Consider the following 24,024-nt stretch of genomic DNA (forward strand, 5'->3'; position numbering starts at 1 on the left):
TTCTCAGAAAACGTTTCCATGGCCCTGAACAGAACCGGCGACCTCTGAACTTGCGATTCTATTTGCGCAATATTCGGAGTGTGAAAGTGGCTCCTGCTGGGGATTTCAACGAAACCAAAAAGAATGCAGCACTGTGCTCTTACTGGTACATTGGGAATTTTATCATTTGATATTATACACCACTCGATATGTGCACACTCCCTGTAGATTGTATCATCTGTGTAAATATCGTGCTCAATGTTGCATTTTTACATGTTTGCCTTCCGCTAGAACTTGAAACCTATTTTGGGGTTTTAAGAGACAAATATTTAAACCAAGAACACTGGCATCATTAGTCGACGTCGCCTTTTCACATTTGCGAACTTGTCCTGACATATCGGTTGGATGTGTCAAGCATCATACATGTTGTCATTTGCCGATTTCACGTTCATGACTGTTGCCTGCTTTCCATGGGCAGTGCAAAGCATGCCGACCCCCAGTGCCTGCCTCAGGCTGCATGTCGAGCTGATGATGTCTCCACACACCAACCCAGTGGGCTACACCAACCTCTTTGCGTTCCAAAACGAGCTCCCCAAGGCAATGCCGTGGTTTGTGTTCCCACGACCTTCACTCACCCACGCACCCACGTCTCCACCCATGGTGATTACTGTCGACGAGACCGGCACGCTAATAGTGGCACGTGTTCCCTTTTAGCAACAGGCAAACGGTTAAGACGATTCTATAACAAATTTAAATACGAAATGCTTCGACAAGCTTAACACACCAACCATAAATAAGTTTACAAAGTACTTATATACGATGAATTATGGACAAGAATCGATATTAATCCCATAATTGACGCATCGTTAGGTGCCTAAAATATACATGGTAACTATATAAATACATGGGATGCTGCCACAATGTAATGGTTAGCACGCTGAATTGCATTACAGAGGTTGCTCCTTCAATATCCTGGCAGAGCATTTAAAACAATGAATACGTTTCTTAAATCCTCCCGCCTCGATCCACCGAGCACTATAAATAGGCCCATGAGTCCAGTGGTTGTATGTTGGGTCCACTCATCTCTTCTGAGACACCAGGCCAGTGTGAGGTAGGGCAACGTACCCGATAGAGCAACTCTCTACAGATCCCTTTGCACATCCGATTACACGCTTGGCTACGTACGGTGCGAAAGAAAGTCAACATACAGTGGAGGCCCTTCTGCCAGCAGTGGCGTGAGCAAGCAATTGCAAGGCTCCACCTTTACCTAGCTTTTACAATGTAACACGTAAGCATGTTTGAGCTGAAATAAATGTTCATGGTGCATCCACTGCAGTGTTTTCTTTGAAACTTTACCTGAAAGCCAGCGATTAAATCGTCAACCATGTTATATTACCACCGATGTTATATTTTCCAGCACCAGAGAGTAATTTAAAACTTCAATGAACATAACTTGAGCTGCAGTACAAAGTAACCGTAGCTTAATAGAATATACAAAATGCACATTTAAAAGACCCCTGGTGCTATGTCACGCAGTTTAAAAATCACGATATACAGTCTGAATTAAATGCATTTATTAATGGATTTGGATATGCTTACAGAACATCACCAGCGCTAGTGCTAAATGTGTTAGATAATAGGCAAACAGTAATGGCTACAGCAAACACAGCAACGTACATGTGAAATAAAACTTCTAAAAATAGACAATACATTGCATTAATTATACTGCAATAGACAATACATTGCATTATTTTTAAACTTTGTCCCATCAAATGCATTGCAAATGGAATTGATGACCACTTTGTGCTAATGAAATTCATAAAATACCATGTTTTCTTTTTCTACATACACGTTCAAAAGTATACATTAGAATCTGCATTTTTACATATGATACAATCACATCAGACTTGCCCATTCAGCTCGGTGCCTTTGGGAATTTAAATGCTACTCCATCACAGTATACGATTATTGTTTTTCTCAATATGTACAATGGTGACGGATATTTTGAACTATATTTAAATGGGGCCGTCTAATTTATCAACAAATTGAAATGTTCACAAGTTTGCTGAATTTGTTGAAATGGTGACACATTTGAATTTTAACTCCAGTGTATAACACGAGTTATACTATTTATGTAAGTGATGTTTTCACTGGAAAATTAGCTTGCATGCCAGTTTCCCACATTCACAATCTCGAGTGACAAGGCAGGAAGTAAACAGGCAATCATTTGTGCATTATACAGATCGTAATTGATACTCCAACCAGTTACTCGATGTCCATTCCTTAAATCCCTCCGTAGAGTCCAACACTTGTTAATGGCTTGCGGTTGAGGAACCAATTGCTTAAATATTGCAAACTTACAACACAAGACTTGTGATTTTTTAAGCTTTTAAACTGTGTTCAGTGCTCACTACACCAACCGATAAAACACTTGATAAATTGTATTTAATAAATAACAAACGTGATAACTTGTGTTTTAAGTGCACAAAGCTTGAAGTGAACTAGTGGATTTGAACTTTGGGATCCGGTAGTTAGTGGCTGCATGTGACAATGTTGTTGTCACCAGAGCTGACTGCAGTGCAAAATTCCAAGAAACTTTGTGCATTGTTGTTGTCAGTGGCATGTCTGATATCTAAGCACACATCCATAGACCAGCAATGGTTCAGTGGGATAAAAATACATTACTGCAAATATATTTATATGTATATACACACATATACATATAAAACACAAAACACACACATCAGCGATTACATATTTTATATATTCAAATCAATGCCAGCACACTGAAATACACAAGATATGTTCTGCATAAACAACACGCTTGTATAGGCCACAAATGTGCAGTAAAATATTCTGGGGTTTACCATCAGTGTGTAAATAGACGAGAGAAATTAAGGAAGATTTATTATCAGATTAATCAAGGGCTACATATGCTGTATGTACCTATAGCTAAAGGAAGTGAAATTAGCTACTGCATGTTTTAAACTATGCAGATATTTTACAAGTGTTACAATTAATTGCAAGGTTAACCCCAATAATGTGATACACTTCTTAGGGTTGAAAATGCTGATAATTTGCTTTCGTCTTACAGGAAGTGTAACAATATGTAACAATGCACTTAATGTTTTTAGATCGTAAAGTATGTTGTAGGCAACACTTGTTTCGTAACACGAGTGCAAAATGATCATGTATATAAACCACACCAGTCAAAACGAGAGCCATTAAGAGTAACGAGTCAACGGGAAGAGAAGAGAATAAAAGCATTCCACAGCTCGATATTTGTAGATTGGTCCTTGCGTGGCCCCCCTCTGAGGGGCTCTGACATGAAGCCAAGACGACGCGGCACGCTCACGAGAAGAGTCTCAACACGGAGGGCTCGGACACTACGCCACGTGACGTCCGGCTGGATTGGCCTCGATTTACGATTCACAATCGCTTCAACAGTAATTGACAATCAATTTCTACAACCAATATACATCGAGCGAAACATATCAAAGTAACACTATTTCATAAATCATACACATCTAAAATTGTTTTTACCAAAAGCATAAAAAAACACGTATATACTTTCTTAATTTCCGTCATTCAATAATCATTCGAGAAATGCTCCTTAGAATGAATTGCATTTGTATAGTACACCCCAGCAGCTAAGACAACATCCACGTCTGCTGATACTTTGAATGCGACAGATCCGTTTCGACTTTCGGGGCTATTTCTAGAGAATGAAATGTCCAACGAAGCCACGAATTCAAGTGAACGCATCTATTTCGAAAGGGAGAGTGAAGAAATTACACGCACAAAAGTAATCAATTGCAAAATGTAAGCGTAACAACTCAGACTCAAGAGACAGGACCGTTTGGTGAAATGAATGCTGTGCCTCCATGTTGACACGCCCATGAGACAGACGCTCATCTTCCAGCATTCTCAAGTCATTCAATAAAATGTAGAATATGAATAAGTGTACTCTCCTTAGTCTCCCGACAGACTTTGAGCGTTTTCTCCAGGTCGTGAAGAAAGCTGCACCATTGTAGAACACGTTAGATATATATACGGATGTAGTTTCCTTGGTCCATTACATTTTTCCCCACCCAACTTGTCCTCTGAGTGATATAAATATTGCGCATTCCGTACGATGATGTAGGCTCTGAGTGGTGCCAAGAAGCGCGTTGGAAATATACATAACCACTAAACACTTACAGTTACTGTATTCTTAAGTTGCAACACTGCATACGTTTCACTTCAGTTGAAGACGTCCGCCAAAAAAATATTCAAAGCATTGTCGTCATTCTTCTCGCGTTTTAAAATTAAATCAACTCAATGGTGTCTGGCAGTACAATGATTCAAATGCCCTTTGAATTATGATCAAAATATATAAATTACCCATTACAGGATAAACAGGTTCCTTCTACACTGATGTTCTTGAATATTTTGAAACTCAAGAGTAGGCATTTAATAGTGCATAACATTTTAACGTAAAGCTCAACAGCACATATTGGCCTGGAAAAAAAGCATAAAAACTACTTAAAAGACCTCTTAATAAAACCCAACAGTTAACGCTTAGCAGTTTATATATTTAATCCAATGAACATTTCACCTTTTCAACGATGATATAAAAATGATTGATTTACCAGGAAATGTGGCACACAAAACATTTCCATACTTTGGACCGTAAAGAAAAAAATCCCTTGTAAACGGGGAATTTTTTTAGCAAAAAGTTCAGCTTAATCTTAATACATAATTATTTTTAGAAACTTACAAGTGATGTCACACGTAGCTAAAGCAAAACTACATGACAGTGCGTGTTATAAGAAAATAATCCAGTGAAGCACTTGAACGAAACTAGTCAATCAATTAACAAGCCTGCAAGAGGACACGTGGCCCACCTGCTATTGGCCACATGTACAATGCACTCCACGAAAACTTTGCCAATCAAATTACCAGGTCACCATTGTGTCAACCATTCGCCGACTTACACAAACGCCTTCAATGCGAGCTGAAATTGACTTATACGCGTTTTAGATTCGTCAGCACCGCAGAAGATATTCTAAACACAATGGACGCGTTATCCTTATGGCCAGTTAGGATGTATGGATGTTGAACTTATTTCGCACCGTACGTAGGCAACCGAGCAAATCGGAGATAATACATTTCATATTTACCAGGCGCAATACATGTTGGGTCAATTACAGTAGAGTACGTGCCAATAATATAGTTTAATAATCGCACAAACTAACTGGGTTAATGAGAATGCAGGGGAATCTTGACTACAATCGTGATGTTTCATTAATCAACACATTGTGGCATACAGCATGACGTGGAAAAGTCCCCAAGAGGAAAAGTTAACAGCCAAATTTCAAATCAGCTTATTCATTGACCGAAAAAATTGTAAATTTTTGGCCGGGAGTGGCAGTCAAACCATAAGAGGGGGGTGTAGTACACCAAGGACATTCCGTTCTAGGTTGAAGTGTGAGATGCTTGCAACTCAGCTATTGAACTTTACACTCAGGGTTAATTGAGATCTATATACGGTAATATCTCTGTTAAAGGGAAGCAGAATGGGCTAACCCAGGCACCACGTTCTAATGCCATTATTTAGGCATTTCAAAGAACGTGTGTCATCTTATTGGTGGCTCCAAAGCAATAATTGTTTGTGTGCCAGTCTCTGGGTGAACCGTCAGACACAATCCGTGTGCCACTGGATCATTTAGAACTCAATGGTTTAGAGAACATAACGACCCTACACACTAAACCCGTGATGTCATCATGAAATGCACTCCCTACAGGTGAGCTTGAAGTATAAAAAAACAGCTATGCACTTGCTTTTCACAAACACTGCACACTTAAACATTAACATTGTCATGCAGACATTCTCATTTGTATTCCGATTGTCTAAATGCTTTTCTAATAGGTGCATGATCAAAGTAAAACGTTTAAACAATTGTGAAATACTATACGAGTGCAGGTGAACGAGAGCTTGTGCATTGGCACGTGCAAAGTGCCTTGCAAATACTCTCAAGCATCGCAGTTCTGAACACACACAGGAACTAATCACTCCTCACTTCGAATAACAGACTGGGTATTCAAATGCTTGCATCATTCCTACATCAAAATAAACCACTTCAATATGAACTACCCCACACATTGTACAGCCACTCCAACATCTGCATATTAGCATTTCAGTGAAAAAGTGCATATGAACCAGAACATTTACAACATATGGCCATAGCACAATCTGTATTTATACAGATGCCTATTTTTTATTCAAACAACACCCATCCAGAGTGAAATTGTGAATTTGCAATGATCAAGGTGGACAATGATCAAGGTACCTTCAGATTTTAACTAAGGTCCAGCAATGTCATAAAAAGTAAATTAATACCTGAACCTCCATCTACCTACCACCAATGGGCAGGTGCTTAAAGCTGTCATTCAGATACACTTATTATGACTTGTTATTCCTGAGCATGACAATTGTGTTGCACTGCTAGTTCACAAGAACAGCTAATATGATATTGCTTACAATAACCACATCACCCACACCGGTGCATACTCTTATACTTGCCAAGTACAGTACTAGACAACGCAAAATGTGTGCGGTGACATGACGCTCCGTGAAGATGCTCAACACTTTTACCAGTGGGTTGAGACTTCCATAACAATCAGAAAAGAGCATCTGTTGCCTAAAACAAATATGCGAAACAGTTAATGAGGGGTTGGCTGCATACATTTAGAAACGGTGTCAATAATTGCATTAAAATAAACTTGACTATGATGGCAGTGGTGTATACGTACACGCAGAGAGCACACACAATTAACACTGCCTTGCAACTGAAAGTAAAAACACACAGCTCATAATTCGGGCAACAGCCCTCAAGAAGGAACAATGCCAGAAACTTTACAATTAAAAAGCAGTGTTTATGACAATGGTGAGATTAATTGTTTTAAACGCCTATCAACGTTCTAATCTGTAAAGCGAAACTAATGTTTGAAGCAATCTGCCAGAATAACACTTGGGCTGCGGTTGACAACTGCTATAAAAAATGTCTTGGAGAAGTCATGCATTGCCAAAGCAGATGTTCTTTTGGGAACCATTACATTTACACAAGCCAGATATGTCAGCTAAATACGTTTTGAGCCACACAGCCCATCTTCACAATGTGACTTAACCAGTGCGCAAAGCTCGTCAATCCCAATGTATAAAAACTTCTGTTATGTCCATAGCTGGTACAAAGGAAACAATGTTTGGTAAACCTCATCTGTAGTGACGATCAACACGTTTTGACATCAGACACCTTCTTCTAGTGCTTTGATTGATAACAGGGAGGTAAATGTTTACAGATGAGTTTCAATACAGTTTGCTTGTGTTGCGAACGAAACGTAGTGATATTGTTATTATTTAGAAAAAAGATTATATCTACGTGGCTTTACCGAAAGACCCAAAGAATAGTTTATAAGATGTATTTTATGAAATTGGCCAGGGCTAAAACACTGCCATTTTTGCAGCTGAATAATTATTTGGCAGTAAAAAAGAAGACATGCCTTCAAATAGAAATAACCTTTTGGGTAAAGGTTACTGAAACTCTTCAGTTAATTTAAAGTAAAGTTTATTACTTTAAATTGCTTGGCAGATAACACAACCGAGAATTCGAAGGTCATTCCCATCCGTGCTGCAAATATTGGGGGGAAATGCAACAAATATTGTTTTTATGCCAAGTGGAAAGGTACTCACATGGAAAAACATTTTTGCGAGTGTTGTCCATGGTAGTTATTATGGATATGCATATTGAGGATGTGCTTACCATTTTAGAATATGAAAAAACCCGAGATTTTTAGGGGCATACATAGCAAATGTCAGGTGATTGAGTTTTTATTCTGATTCCAAAACGTAAAGTGATGACACCAAGGTGCCACTTCTGCCAACTGCCACCAGCGTTGAGTGAAATCACTTTGTGTGGCTGTGAAGATACACATACAAAACAAGGTATATGATCCAGAAAAGCCAAAGAGATCAGAGAATGTCCTTAAAAATCCAGACATTTATATCCTAAACGCATCCCGAATGCATATGGCCGGCATGTTCACAAAAATGTAATTCAATGGGAAAGCTGGTCAAGAACTACAGAAAATCCTGTTGCCTGCTTACCCAAATATCGTGTAGCATTTCAGCCAAAGTTGTGCAGACTCGACATCAAAAATAATGAAATACATCTTATACTAATGATTTCAATAATGAATGTAAAATCAAGATTGATATGTATGCAAATCTAATGCTCATATAATTTTAGGATAACAAAATAACCAAGAACAGGCAGATCACAAAAACGAGTGGGTCCACGAGAATCATTACATGCAAAGGACAGCGGGGGGGCAGCACGAATCACAAGCAATACTGCAGCGCTGACCTTTGTGGGAACAAAGCACAGACCAATAGCTGCATAGCAATACTTTGCCCTATTGTATCCAATTAGGACTGTGTTGTAATTTCCATTTTGTACGGTTCACAATTCTCACAGCATTGAATGTGTGTATCTTCAGAGATCACAAATGCATGAATTTTGTTTATACTTAGCCTTGTATTGAGGACATTTTTGGATGGTTCATACTTTCTTGTAAATTACACAAACATGTACACAGATCAATAAAAGGTCCTGTGAATGACTTGATTAAAATAGGCTTGTTATTAAATTCCTTGTAATCATGTCTAGGTACGCAATAATTTTGAAAACATTTGGCAATTTAAAGGTATTTTTATTGCAGACCGACCAATTTTACAATATTAACACTTTGCTGTGCCAATGTTATAGTTATTATGTCGTTATATTTTGCCTCCTAATTCTTTTCAGAAAACCCATTGGGGCTTTTGATGATGTAAGTTCTCTTGGTAACGATTCCAGTCAATTCCAGAAAGCTCCACCAGTCCTTACCCTTGTACTTGCCGTTTAATATTGGTACGCTGGCAAATAATCTTTAGCAAAATGTTGTAGTATTAAAATGCATGGCTAGTGAAGTGATTTGTTCCTGTCTCCAAAATAGTAGTTCGTACCTATCCAGCATTCTTGCAGCATATATCCAAGGATGTTCCACATTGAAAAATGACCAAGTGAATTAACATTTTATATCCAAACCTAACTTTAAAAAAACAAAGTTGGTATTGTAATTCTGCCAATTTCTATTACACAATTAATTGGGTAATAAAGTTGGTGATGAAGTCCCCTGCTTGCTGGCCTGCAAGGATTGTTACAGCCTTCTAACACACATTGTTTCTGGCCTTTCAAACATGTCAAAAATACTTTCACACGCATTCAGCTATATATGTATGTTGAACTTCTTTCGCACCGTACGTAGCCAACCGTGCTAATCGGAGGTCCTGAGTGAAAATTTCCTGAAACACATTTGCTTCAGTGAGACAAAGTGAAAAAATTGTCAACTTGGAATCCATAAATGCCAGCATTTCAAGTGTCTGGGCACACATAAAATCAAAGATGTGGGCATCACAATAAACATCTAGGCATTACAAACAGCAAATCAAAGATATTTTTTTATGACGTGAATAGATGGAATATTTTTAATATTTTAACATTTTGTTTCATTTTTCTCTTTTTTAGTCACCTGTCTGTAGCTATTGAAACCCTGTTGATACCTAATGACAAACTCAACGTGCTAAAATTTCAACTGAAGACATCTTGCGGAAAGAAAATAACCATCCCCCACGGGAGTCCTTACGCTGCCATCGCACAAGTGCTCAACGTGCAAACACTCACTCAGGGTGGTCGAGGGTGACGATTACAGAGCTACTGTGCGCCCGCCTGCTTGACAAAGACAGCGTTCGGCAGACAGGGCCGTGGCGCAGACTGACAAAACGTACAATTGCTTCGCGTGCTCAAGACGACTGCCGTTGGCTCTGCCAAGACGACAGACGAAGCGCTGTCCCCCGCCCCAGCGGACAAGGGGAGGGGGGGAGTCGAGGTTCTCGGCCCATCAGGCGTTCTCATCCCGGATCTCCGTCAGGATCTTGAGCAGGCTCTCCAGGCCAAACACGTAGCCGCGGTCGTGCCCGTCGTGGATGGTCTGGTCGTCGCGGAAACCCTTGAAGGTGGAGTGCGCAAAGTCGATCATGCGAACGTCCACCTTGGTGTTGAGGCCGCCTCCGTTCCCGCCGGCGCCGCCTCCGCCCGCGGCGGTGGTCGCGACGGCGACGTCCTGCTGGTTGCCCTGCCCTGTCGCCTCCAAAAGCTGGCGCCGCAACTCGACCTTGCGCTCCTTTCCGTCGTAGATGATGAGCAGCGAACTGGAGTAGAAGCGGTAGGACACCTGCCGCTCCAGCACGGCCTTGAGCGTGCGCAGCTTGCCGATTATGGGATCAAGGAGGTCGCGACGGAGGTGGCGCCCGTTAAACAGGAACTGGAAGAGGGTTTCGCGGAAGCCCTCCTCGGACAGCCCCCGTCCGTAGTACTTGTTCCGGCACAGAAAGTGCCCCGTGTCCGTGTGGTACACCTGCAGCGTACGCAGCGGGAGAGATTCACGCAAAGACCAAACTGTTCCTGCGTTCGCAACACAGCCAGTCCGCACGCAGCGATTTGATTCCTGAAGGTGCCCAGCGTGAAAGTGTTCTCCAAGGATAATGCGAGTGACTCGCTGATGCCATTATAAAATAGAGTCATAAGTGCATTTCTACTGCATGATAAATATCACCTTCAATTCTATTATAAAATGTTTACAACTTTGTACAAAATAATCATTTCACTTTAAATATATATTTAAAAATAATTGTAACTAAAGTATCAAAATCTGGCTCTCATAACACTAGCCCTGAATGTGCCACGAGTTACAACGCTGTTATGCTGTTGATATCAAAACCAAGACCTCTGAAATCACACACTAGTGTAACAACTGCTACCAATGCGTCTGCTCATCGATTAATCTTGAACCCTCAGGCTCATGATACATGTGTTGAGTGTAATAAGTCATGTTTTTCAATTGGTATATGTAGACGGTGTATGTAATGGGTTCAGGTCACCCCCACCGATACAATCACCACAATGTTAATAAAAAATAATCTATTCTCAAACCATGGACCAGAATTACAAAATTCAGCAGTGGGGACGTAAGAAGTCTGAATCGTTCCACTCGCAAACCACCAAAGCAATGTGCAAATGACGATCCAGAAGCCCTGCCAGTGTAACACATCATCCCTACAACAATCACCCTCTGTAGTTTTTCAAACAAGGTTAGGCTCACAAGTTTGAGTCATTAAACATATCTATATACAATTGTGACACCAAATAGCTGACCCTGGAAGAATGACGATATGAGGTTTCAGATTCTCCTTATTTGATCAATTTCACAATTGACTACTGCAAGACAAAAATGACACACCAATAGCTTATGTTTATTCTGCACATTGGCCACCACCAGAGGATGAACTTAAACAAAGCCAACGAGAAGGACGTTGCCACTAACAGTTTAATGCCAAGCGACGTGACGCACAACTGCAATCCAGCTACTTGGAGGTGCTGCTAGTGGCTCATCTACTGATGAGAATTGCGTGACACGTGCAGCTGAAAGGCAAATAATGCCTACAGGATAATTCATTGACATGTACAAACGTAGACAGCCACTGGCCAAATGATTTGTTGAATCGCCACGATTCAGTGTCACAATTCTTGTCTCGTGACTTGTTTTTTGTCTGAATAGTACATTCTTGTTCACTCCATTTTCCTAAATATTGCATGAGCATATCAAGAGGACATTTGGCATGAGGGCAATTATTAATCACACAAATCGTGGCATATGATCCTTATAGTGTTACCCCGGGGTACCAAATAATACAAAATGGCTGAGGCAATTAAATACTTTATTTCTGGAACACTATTTTTTCCAGGAGTGTACTTCATTCCGCGACTGGGGTACCAATCAATCCGAAATCAGTGCTACTCCGCGATGTTGAAACACCAAAAATCAGCATAAAAAAATCCGTTATCAAAAAATTCAACTTTAAATAGTGCATCATGTACATTATTTTTGGCGACTCTGTCCCACCGCGCACATAAACGCCACGATCCACCTGGCGCGGATCATTCTGTTGTCATGTCGTTCAAGCGCAGCGAGGACGAATGAGCAGAAGAGCTCAACAAGCGAATGCACTCCATGTCCGGATATGGGCAGGATCATAAGTCTTATCCAAAGCTGCTCAACCTGCCTACATGACTTAAGTCCTTAATTTGTCATAACAGTATGCACAATGCAGTGAAACTGCTCTTATCTTCATTATTGTGACCTACCAATGTCTGCAGCCAGGATCAATCGATGACAATCCTATTACCTGCAGATATTTAAGAGATGAGATGCGTTGCACCGCTAATTCCTCCTGTTTGATAATACTTCTCTTGTCCGTATGCATCTGTGTAGATAGGCTTTTTTTGCGGTTAAGCCATAGTCCCCACATACCGCTCGTATCAATGTGGATAAGAGCAGCGGCGACCGACTACTCTGTCATGTAACCTTGGTATAAACGCTTGTTGCAATAAAAACAGCGCATTGAAAACGCATACTATTTTATGTACTGTTTACAAAGTGTGTTCACAAATCCACACTATAAGAAACACGATGATTAACAGAGGGGTGTAAATAATTTTTTCGATAGTGGATTTAAATACATGTACTACAGGTAAGTAGTTTTCAGTTTTAAAGGCATAGTTTAACAAGACAACACTTGCCACCATCATTCAAACCCGTTGGTGAAAAAGAGCTAAGTTTTTGTTCACATTATAATATGTTTATGCGAGTGCTGGTGGCTTATGGGACCCCGGGGTCTCCCCCGCCATAAGGTTCAAATGTACAAACGACGTGACGATTCTACAGGCACCGTTGCTTCTGCCTCTGCGGCGGGAGCGCACGTGAGACCACCTGCCTGCATGCCGCACACACGCACGCCCAGCTGGGCGGACGTGCTCTGCTGGCACTTGCGTGTCTGCCGGGCCGCCTTCTCCTCGGACGCGTCATCGCCGTGCTGCCGCGTGCCCATCTTGAGGTCCAGGATGCAGGGCAGCTTGAACTGGGACACGACGTTCTCCAGCAGCAGGAACTCTGCGAGTGCCGCCGTCAAAGGAACCAGCCGCCTTCAGCGCAATTTACACGGGACGGTTATTCCTCGCACCGTCTCAAGTCTCATGTTGGTGGAAAAACCGTTTGCGCCCAATTTTTAAGTCACTGTGCCAATCGCTTTTTAGGAAACAAGGGTTTCATTCGTAAGTTTCATTCCAATATTAAGTGCTTTTTATATTTGTTTGCTTATTGCAATACCTTTAAAACCTTAAACCTCTACATCCACTGAATCAAAACGACTTAAAAAATCACACCAGGCTCAAAAGAAAGCTGTCTCTGGTGTGGACCAATCAGTTTCAAAGCCAATGCATATATTGCTTTGAAGCTTTCGTGACTGCAGGAATGCGTACTCTTTGGTTCTTCCGGTAAAGTCACGTGGGTAGAAAATAAAATAAATCACGACGTTTCGGGAGCAGCACAAGCGTCTACCCAAGGACGACCGATTGTGTTGCGATTTATTTTATTTTATAAATATGTGACTTTACCGAAAGAACCAAATACAATGCATATATTATCAGAATAAGTTTTTTATTTGCATTCTGACCGCAAGTATTGTGGTTAATGCAGACATGATTCCTTGTAAAAAGGTTTAAGTTTGGTGTTTTAACATCTTAACACCTGTGTTGTTGACAGAAAAAAAGGGGAAAATCTATTCTCATATGTTAGTACTGGCAAAGGAGGTCCCATAGATAGCTGCTTGTGATTTAACTGGGATCTGCACAAGAAAAACATCACCTAACATTTTGTTCCGGACTCATTTGGCTAAATTCCAGCTCTGATAATGAAAATATCAGTTTGACTGCCCTACGATGAAAATGATCTCATATGGCCGAGCAGCGGAGAAAGTGCTGCCCCTACTATACGGTTCATAGGTCACTTGAGGAGAACTTAAGAGGTAACTCTGCAATATCCGCGTCCATAAGCCATTCGCGAATGCTCAGGTTTGCACTGCTCTACGAGAGAGACCCCCCAATGGATACTCCGTCTCATGAAAGCATAACGGGGATCCAATTGGGACGTTCATAAAATGAACACCGATGACACATTCTGCACGGCTGCATAGGGGAGGATACTGAACATCTTGCGGTCCTTGGACTCGGAGCGCATGCGGTTCAGCTGCTTCTTGTGGCAGCGCAGGCTCCACGGGTTGAAGCTGATCTTCTCGGAAGAGGAGCTGCACCCTCCATCGAGCATTTGGAAGGGAGCCTCCGACTGGATGTGCAGCTCAACCTTTGGGCTCTTGAGGTCTTGCATTCTGTATATACGCGCATATACAAACACGGCATGAACTTGGGATCATTTATTTCAATTCATTTGTAAGTGGCAGGAAGAAAGGGAACTGACACAGTGGTTAGTGTACTGCATTCTAAACCCGGTGAACTGAGTTCAATTCTCAGCCATGGCTGATATCAGTGATGAGTGATGTGTGAACAGCTCCTAGGGCCTCCACAACCCTGCACTCGCCAGCATGATGAAGTATCGTAAAAAAAACAGACGGCTGATAGCCATGAAGAGGCCTTCATCCAGCAGTGGAGTGACAAAGCACCATAGTTATTACGCACATGAAGCCCTACAAGAATCCTATTGGTAATAATTAGTAATTGTTGACAATTTCTGACTCAAACTCGGATAAAAATGCCAGTAATGATGCATGCAGTATTGCTGCTGCAAACTGCAATATGTATACTGCCACCACAAACTTGGCTCCCTAATTCAATCGCACTAGGGTCCAATTTTTTGGGAACGATAACAGAAGGGGACTGCTGATCAACGTTAATATGGCCAAGTAAAAAAACTGCAATTAATTTGCAGCCAACTCAGTATTGAGCCAAAACAATCTAAAACTTAGAAAATGCAGAGCAACGCAGTTACTTTTCCAATGCAGCAAAATTTATTGAATTGGTAAAAAAACGAATTGCTGCATTAGTATTAAATATAAAGGCAATGCCATCACCTGGATATGGTAAAGAACTCCACAATGCACATTAGATATGGCAGGAAAAGGGCGATACAAAAAAATCGGGTTACGTTTCCATGAGACAACTATGCACTGGATCAACGCAAGCCACCCACACACAGCGTGGCTGACGAAGCAAGATATTGTACAGGAGAGACGTGGACCCTATTAATAACACATTCTCAGGAAGGTCAAAACAATGTTAACAATAAACGACGCTTAAAATAAACTCAGTCGACTGGTTTAACTTACAGGGCTGCTGAAATGATGCAAGTATTCTGGAAACAAGTTGGCATGCTCGCGATGTGTGGAATGGCACCCCCTCCGTTTCATTTGATTCATTGGCAAGAATTTTCTTGAATGTTCTGAAGCCTACAAATGTGGGTGGTGTACCTGCGGGACTCGGTGGGAAACGATTCACATCCCAGCGATTCAATTGTTATCATGGTCCAGGGTAATGGTAAAAACTAGTTTTATTTAATTCGTTCCATCTAATTTTTGCCGTCTCTTTCATCTGTAAAGTTTGTTGTTTCTCATCTGATGCTGGCTCATTTGTTCGGTCTCATTTGTTTTGTCTGTCTCCCTTGCGTTGTCTATTTTACATTGCTTGCCTTGTTTAAATTGTCAATCTCCATTGTCGGGTCTTGCTTGCAGTGAATGTCTGTCATGTTTAGGCTCACTTGTGATATCTAAACAGCTTGCACTGCGTCTGATTTGTAATGTCCGGCTCATTTGTTTTATATTTGCACGGTGGTAATTAACACATTAGCATATCATTTGAATATACATTTTATACATAAATGAGTCAATGCATGTATTGCAAACAAAAGTACAGTAAAACCTTGGATTGCACGTAACTTGGTCTGCGAGTGTTTTGCAAGACGAGCTAATTTTTTTAATACATTTTTACTTGATAAACGAGCGAGGTCTTGAATTACGAGTAGTACGTACAGTATACGCTTTGTCTGCCGAGCGTCACGTGATCACAACTGAGCCGATTGTTCTTCTCTCTCTCTCGCTGCGGGATTGTGGGTAATCGTCCCCCATGCTCAATCTCAGTCGGCGTGCCTCGCTCGTATAGTCAACATCCGTGCGAGCGTAGACTGTTTACTATAGTGTTGTGACCACGTGTGTGTGCGTAAAGCATTGTTTTTATTTTGTGTCCAAGTGGAGTGACTGTTCTTTAGTAACTGTACTGGAACAATGGCCCCCTCCTCCTCTCCTCTCTCTCGTCTCCCTCACATCAGCCACGATTAAATGTATTTATAAATTTGATTACTTTATATTAAATTGAAATAATAAAAATATAAAAAGGTATTTTGTATTAAACATTTTTACATGAATATTTTTGGGTTGTGGAACGAATAATCTGAATTTCCACTATTTCTTACGGGGAAATTCGCTTTGATATACGAGTGCTTTGGATTACAAGCACGTTTCTGGAACGAATTATGCTCGCAATCCAAGGTTTTACTGTATTCGTTTTAAAGAACAAATCTATGCACAGTAACTTGCTACAGTAGATTTGCTACAAAAGTAGCTGATATCCCATTAAGTGACATCTCACACTGAAATGCATAGTGAAGAAGCCACCTTTAACCAACAGTGCAACTCCTGGGGAAATAATAGCAGCCTATTTTTATAAATATCTCGACAAGGCATTACAAAGACTGAGTAAATATTGCCACAGCACTAATTTTAATCCTTAAATATGTAAAACCGTACGTGAACACAAATTAAACGCACACAAACACATGCCATGAATACCAATGAGATACAGGGGCACACTTGTAAGCAGTATTTCCTTCATCGCTGAACATGTAAATGTATTTGTGAAGGCACACAGCTCGAAAGTGGAATTCCAATAGAGCTCCATGGACGTGAAACGGTGCATTGAATGTATTTGTTTAAGCGTCAACAGGTTGCTCAATTCACCATAACTGTTTTTATATATCTATACTTATATATAGACACACAATGGAATATAATAACCAAAATCTAACTACCACAATATCGGAACTGTTCAATAAAAAAACAAGGGATTTGCAAGTTACGTTCTGCTTAATAAGAACATCTGTGTGTAATCCAGAGGGCTTAAGGACCCCACAGACAAAGCATTGCATTGCCCAATCAAAATAAAATGTTGTCCAAGAAGAAGCTTGCAAAAACAGATATCGTTTGTAGACCATTTCGAAATAAAGTTACAGGGTTGAATCTGACACGCGAGGGATAAGATCCCGGTGCACTCGCCTGCCCAAAAATGTAAAACTCTCCAGTAGTGCGCGCCTGTGGTGATCCAGAAGAGACCACACAACGTATAACGGCGCAAGGTTCGAAGGAGACATCACAGCGACACACTCCTCCCGCTGCTCTCGACGCGGTCGTCCTACTGCCTGAATGTGAAATTGTAGTTGTTTGCTCTGCATCGACATCAGCCGTACGACAAGAAGAAGACTCACCCGCTAGTGGTGAACACGGAGCATTCGCTCGTGTCGCTGCCGTCGGGCGCCGACGAGGCCCTGTCGGAGCCGTGCTCGCTGCCGCTGGTCGAGCGCCGCAAGCTACGGCGCGAGTGCTTGCGGCGCGGCTGCTCGCTGGTGGCGCCGGCGTCGGCCTCGCCCGCGGGCTCCGACTCGGCACACAGGTGGGCGACGAGCGTGAAGTAGCCGTCGCTGTCCTCCTCAAAGTGCACCGACACCACGCCTGCGGGAACGCGAGATGGCGGGGGGAGGAGATGTTTAGCGGTGCTGAGCAAACGGGTCGGCAACCTGCTTAGGTTTGGCAATTTGGGTCCCACCTGCATCGCTCCTATTTCTCAGGAGTAAGGCATCGTGGACAGGCGTTATGAATGTTAATTTGTTTTACTTTTTTGGCTTGCAGAACTGTAATGGTGACTTGCATATTAAAATTATTAGTTTGTGTTATTTGCATTATTTTACTTCCTTTGATGCTTTCTCTGCACTGCCAATCTCAATAATACTAAAACCCAACACCTCAATTATCCCATTGAAAGTTCATTACTCCATCTAATATTCCCTCATTAGAACATAAGGGTACAATCCATGGAATTGACTAAGTGTCTCGTGCACATCAGAGGCAAACATTTTAACATTTAAAGTGCAGGAGTAGATATCAGGCAAAACAGCTGCATTCGTGTGCTTCATTCTCACGTTTATAATGAACATTGAAATTGCAAGATGTGTGGAAAACAAAGAATGATTCATCAGCCTCTCCTCTTGCTCACAAATGTATTTGAATGACTATCCAAGCAGGTAGGGAGTAACATTGCTGATACATACTTTATGAAGTATTCTGTACTGTGACAGTCAATATCCACTCGCTCTGAAAAATAACAATCGTTCAAGAGACTTCTTGTTCCTTCAACGTCACCAGAACAATTGTCAAAATGCCAAATATTTACAGAATAAAAGTCTTGAAAGCGAATGACCTGTGAAGGACAATGCCCGATGACTGAGGCACTATATTTCTACCTGCATAATGGAAGACGCAACCCGAAAGCAAACAGTGGTGATTGATGAATCCCGAGGCTGTGTGTCCCAGACAAACACAAGCTTCAAACTTCATGAGACAAAGGACATGAATATCAGGGTCAAGTTCAGTGCTATATCGCTCTGGCGAAGCCTCTGCATTCACGATGTATTTAGACTCATCGGTGACATCATTCATGTGCGCAACAATTCATGTAAACTGAAGAGAATTAAAAGCTTGCAATGTGTGACACAAGTGCCATAATGACACTCTAAACTCTAAATTAAAAGTCATTTTTTTCCATTAACAAATCCAGCCAAAGTATGTTCGAGATTTTTATTTTTGGTTTTGCGTTTCTTGCGTGAAGGAACACAGCCTTCGAAGGACTAACCACATTCCAGCAGGACTCCATTTGTTAAATAAAGGACCTCAGGTTATCAACCAATGACCAAAACTGTTGAAGGCATCACTTAAAATAAGGACCACCTTCACATTCTTATAACTGCTCCCCTCAAAAGTCTGTCCAACACGCTTAGTGCACAAGCCACACTGAGCTCGTAAAATAATTTGACTCGCTCTTAATCAGTACGCGCAGTGCTATGTGCGATTTAATCACGTACATGCTGTTCAGCTTCACCCTTTCGACACTGTTCCCTGGGGGCAGTAGGTGTTGTATTTAAAAGACAACTATTACCTGAACATTCAGAACTGAATTTGAAAAACGAAAAACCTTCTGTTTCCTGTAGTTCAAAGAAATAATTGGGAACAAATTCAAAGTTTGGTTCGCGCATCCAGAGCATGTTTCACTCGTTGGTAGCACATATTTTGCAATGCGCATAGAAAATAAATCACAAGACACAGCAGCTCAAGTGTCCATCTCAGGTATGTACCAAAAGCCTATACACTGTATTTAAAAACCGAAGAAAATGAAAAGCTTGCGATTCTGTTGTTCTCAGCTCGTGTAACCATTGAGAGGAAATCGGGGACCATTTAAACTACAAAATGTGTTTTTTGAGTCGGCAACGATTTTACAAAGCCCCGTTAATGAACCGCATTCCACTCGTAACAATTGATGGAGCAAAATACACTAACCATGCGGTATTTTGCTAAATGGATTGGTCCCCCCCCCCCCATTATTTGGTGCTGTAGACAAGCACCATGGCCTGGCGTCTCAGTGAAATCACAAGCATCATTTAACAGAAATCAACCTCGAGAGAACATAACTCAACGTGAATTTCAAATATTCATGTTGACATTCAAGTCCTCCTCCAAGAGTAACTGTATCAAACATTTACGAACGGCAGGTTATATTACCCCACAAATATTCCCACAAACACGGCATGTCATTTTAATAGTAAACATACAAAATGCACATAGGACACATTATTCGCGGCCTAATACCATATTGCATACAGCTGGAAATCAAATGCAGTAGAATTTACTGCATCAAATTTCACTTTAATCGGAGTAGCATTCAAACGCATAATAAATCTTACGATAAATTAAAAACATTTATTTTTTCCCCCAATTAGCTTATGGAAAAGCACATACTGCACATACCTGTCAAATGTTGAAGTTTTGTTTTGGTACTAAATATTTTATACAAAGCAATTTAGATTTATTTTTTCATGTTGTGTACAGTAATGATTGCTGGGTATTCATAAAGGGAGTGAATCGAAGTTCTCGCCGATATGATTTTTTTTTACAAAGTGTCCCACCGCAATTTATCTGGATTAGCGAGTCTCCACTGGATTGCGTGCTATGGCACTAACTGGGAATTGCTGGCCCTCAGCAAATGAAAAGATTAACGTTTCTAAAAATATGCCACACTGTAACTGCATTACACAAAGCATAGCTTAATCCTGGTTAAACGAAATCTGTGATTCTCTTCAATAAACAGATGATGTTTAAAAGTGTGCTGATTTGTTAGCCTGTGACCTGAAATGCAACACAGTCAGCAAAGCCATTTTTATTCAAGCCAAAGTAGTTTTTTAATCAAACAACTTGGCAATGTGCATCACATAGGATGATAATTAAGCATAGCAAACATACAAGTATACTTATAAACATATATACACGCAGAATGACGGTGAATTTAACAATGGCTCAGTCGACCATTGTACGAAGAGAAACATTTCACTGCCTGGTTCTCTTCACGGTTCACAGCATGAGCAGCCGGTGCAGCGAAGTAAATGATTCAGTCGTAACCCTCCACCACCCCACACAGCCAGTCAGGTTCGTCACGTAAACAAAACGTGCAAGTTAGTTACTACTTCAGCCCACCAGTGTGTTGGAGAGTAAATCCACCTTAATGACATTGATAATTACGTGATCTAACCCAAAAACCTTCATTATGAATAATATTGGTCGCGAAACCCCATGTGGTAAACTAAATTACGGTGTTTCCCCACAATTGATAAGTATATTGTAAATGTGGGACTGGTGATCTATAAAATGTGAGCATTCCTTTAGATACAAAATTTGATCCAGAAGGTAGTGTACGTGGAATATAGGCGGGGGAGCAAAGTACAGCACAACAGTGGATTGCGCTGCACTACCCTCAGCCATTCACCACGTAGCCCCGCAACCCGTAACAGCTGCATGGCGGCCGCACCGTCCAAGCACTATCCACAGGCTCAAACCCGCTGAGCTTCCCACATCTGCGATGACGAGGAGCCCCGTTACCTTTGTATAGCGGCGTGAACTCATTCATCTCCTGCGGCAGCGACTCGTAGAAGCGTTGCTCGCGCGCGATCAGCGGCTTGCAGATGGTGTCGTCGTCAAACTTCATCATGCTTGAGTGGCCGCCCACCTGGTGCACGAAGGGCTCCAGCAGCACTTCCCTGCGCGTGCTCCCCGTGCCCGACATGGCCCCCGGCGCCGCCCCCCCCCGGCACATCGCGCTCTACGCCGCCATGCGCCGCCCGGGAGCATGGGCCGGTGTCCCGGGCGACCGGCACTAGTCGCGGTGGCACGCCCGGCGCAAGGGCACCGGATCGTGTTCCGGCTCGCGGTGGCGGCGTTGGGACGACGATAAACGCCTCCAAACCGGTGTGCACTGCCGGCCTCGAGCACCACGCCACGCACATCAAAACCGCAGCGGCGACACTTCACGCTCCGGCGGGCTGCGAGTTAAGCGCCTGCGTGCCCCGCCGGCGCCCTGCACGTAACGGGAAAGCGGAGAGCGATGTTATTGCCGTGCCCGTCCGCGACGGCTGGTAAATCTTATGTGTTGTACTTTATCCAGTGCCTGTGATCAACAATAACAAGCACCGGTGCATAGGTGTTTTTGCGGTTGTGCATATGGCCCTCCAATGTGTTTTTAGGTTGTACCACGTATTGGTCGGCATGGTGTCTGACGGCTCACTCCACGTGCGAAAGATGTTCCCAGCACGTGAAGAAACTCCAGTTATAAACCACAAACACAACACATATCTTACCTAGACTTGTCACGATTACTTGGAATGCCTTTCTTTCAAATGACATGAGTTTTGTTTAAATGGACACACATGCTAAATGACCATAAATTCGGAGATTAAAGTGAACAAAACATACCCCGTCTAAACGCCAAGCAGTTACCTTAAACGCCTAATGCATGTCCTCTTTAAATGCTACAACTCAGTTAAGACCCACAAGTAATCCGTTTAAATCACCCAGGCAGAGAGCTTTTTAAATGACCTCCATTTAGCACCGTTAAAGGGACAGACTGTCATTTTTAAGGGTACCAACTTACATTTTTAACGACGGTGCGTTGTCAAAACACTCATGTAGAGAAACACCTACCGAAGGTTAACGTGTAGAGCGTTTACCACGGAGTCAATATTATGAGACAAAAAAACCTCCTTGAAAGGCACACGTGATTGCTGATGAGGATCTGAAAGTTAAAACCGGCCCGTAGTTGTCCTGCTTTGACAGTTGCTGCTGGAAAACGTACACACACATAGGGCAATGACTAATACTGCCGTCATAATTGTATACACTGGATGTTGACGCGATTAGCAGCAGAGGGTAGTGCAGCAAAATGTCAATGTTGTACCGACCTCCTATGCTCCCACTTCTATGCTCCCCTGCTTAACTAACCCAAACTGCTCAGTGTGGTGAAGTATCGTAAAATAGAAATAACTCAATCCGGTTGCAGCAACGTTTAATTATATACTTGTGGTTTATAAGTTTGAAACAATGCATTTAAAATCAAACCTTTGCCGTTTAAAAAGATTCTACATCCTGTGGTTCATCACGTGATGAACCATAGCGTAAACACTCAACAATAGCGTGTCTCCTAAAGTACCATCTAACTTCAACCAAAATTTAATAACTAAATAACTCGTTAGATTACCCTACAGTGAATTGTAATATTTAACCCAGTAATATCACCAATAAGTGAAAACTTTGACTAAATAGAATTGCAATTTGGTACAAGTGAACTACACTATTTAATAACCATAACACTGTAATAACAGTGAACTGCAAGAATGTTTAGAACAAATAACACCATAAACAATTGATTAGAATAAGTTAATTGCAGTAACGTTGATGTCATTTAATCAAAATCACCTTTGCTGCAAGACGTTTGGTCAGCGTGAGAGTCGGCCAAACCACCGCCTAGAGCCCCCCCTCTTGTGGAGCCCTTCCACCACGAGAGGCGAGCGAGCCCTTGCAGGGCTGCGCCTTTACATCGTCCCCGTAATCACATTGCGTAATCAGCGAGGTGTTATAATACACATCACGTGACCCAGTCGGCACAGTGATGCACTGTGTAGCAGACAACAGCTCGTCACTGCCAGAGAATAAAGCCGGAAAACTCGCGTTATGCTCCTTAACTCTGCAAGGAATTCCTATATGTAACTACAATAACGCTATAAATGCAGGCATAATGCATATTTCACATAGTTGTATATCCACGTAATAACAATATCGTGTACACATTCCATCAGCCACACCGCCCACACGTCACTGCTGGGGAGCGAATCTTATCAGCAGGATTTGGCTCAACATGTACAGGCAGTCAGTCTCTTAATCAGTATCGCCATTCGCTGTCTGTTTGGCTGCCGCCGCCGTGAGGAGCCGGGCCCCGGGTCACGGCACGCAGTGGGCGCGCAGGAGCGGGCCGGCCTACACGGACTCAAACGGCTGAAATAATGACGACGACGATGATGATGATGATTTACAAACCGAACAAAACTGTCAACACACACCGACATGACTACAGGAAACTGTAAATGGAATTGAAACTTGATGGACGTGGGCAAAGAGTTCATTATAAACCGCTAGGCCTCGGCCAATGCGAACCCACCTCGTTACTCCAGCCGGGGGCGGGGGGGCAATGGCATTGACAAACTGCTGCTGCTGCGGCTGCGGCTGCTGCTGCTGCGGCTGTCGTCGTCGTCGTCGTTGTGGCACAACGGGCGAGTGTCGTGGCTGGGGTCGCGAGGCGGCGCCGCCTCCTGCTGCTGCTGCTGCTCGTGAGTTGGGGCACGGCAAAACAACATGGC

At 42.2% G+C, this 24,024-nt stretch overlaps 1 protein-coding gene across 2 annotated transcripts; it reads right to left on the minus strand.

The window, feature by feature from the left end:
- Positions 1-1,553: 1,553 nt before the first annotated feature.
- Positions 1,554-24,024, minus strand: IP6K1 (inositol hexakisphosphate kinase 1). 2 transcript variants are annotated; one of them, XM_078871607.1, is made up of 6 exons: positions 23,826-24,024; positions 21,218-21,692; positions 17,503-17,746; positions 14,160-14,341; positions 12,893-13,068; positions 1,554-10,476 (listed from the first exon to the last, which is right to left on the minus strand). In XM_078871607.1, exons 2-6 carry the CDS (start codon positions 21,429-21,431, stop codon positions 9,961-9,963), a joined length of 1,332 nt encoding a protein of 443 aa, XP_078727733.1. In that variant the 5' UTR covers positions 21,432-21,692; positions 23,826-24,024; the 3' UTR covers positions 1,554-9,960. The 2 variants fall into 2 exon arrangements, with proteins under 2 accessions (XP_078727733.1, XP_078727734.1); XM_078871608.1 differs by lacking the exons at positions 17,503-17,746; positions 21,218-21,692; positions 23,826-24,024 and adding an exon at positions 15,041-15,059.

The sequence above is a fragment of the Lampetra fluviatilis genome, chromosome 32, assembly GCF_964198595.1.
Source record: "Lampetra fluviatilis chromosome 32, kcLamFluv1.1, whole genome shotgun sequence".
In the NCBI taxonomy this organism is placed as follows: Eukaryota; Metazoa; Chordata; class Hyperoartia; order Petromyzontiformes; family Petromyzontidae; genus Lampetra; species Lampetra fluviatilis.

Excerpts from the sequence above, each read along its gene's own strand:
- IP6K1 (XM_078871607.1), bottom strand. The coding sequence starts at position 21,431 with ATGTGCCGGGGGGGGGCGGCGCCGGGGGCCATGTCGGGCACGGGGAGC. Across the intron at positions 13,069-14,159 it reads CAAGGACCGCAAGATGTTCA|AGTTCCTGCTGCTGGAGAAC; the intron begins GTATCCTCCCCT and ends CGGCACTCGCAG. Across the intron at positions 10,477-12,892 it reads TGCGTGTGTGCGGCATGCAG|GTGTACCACACGGACACGGG; the intron begins GCAGGTGGTCTC and ends CGTACGCTGCAG.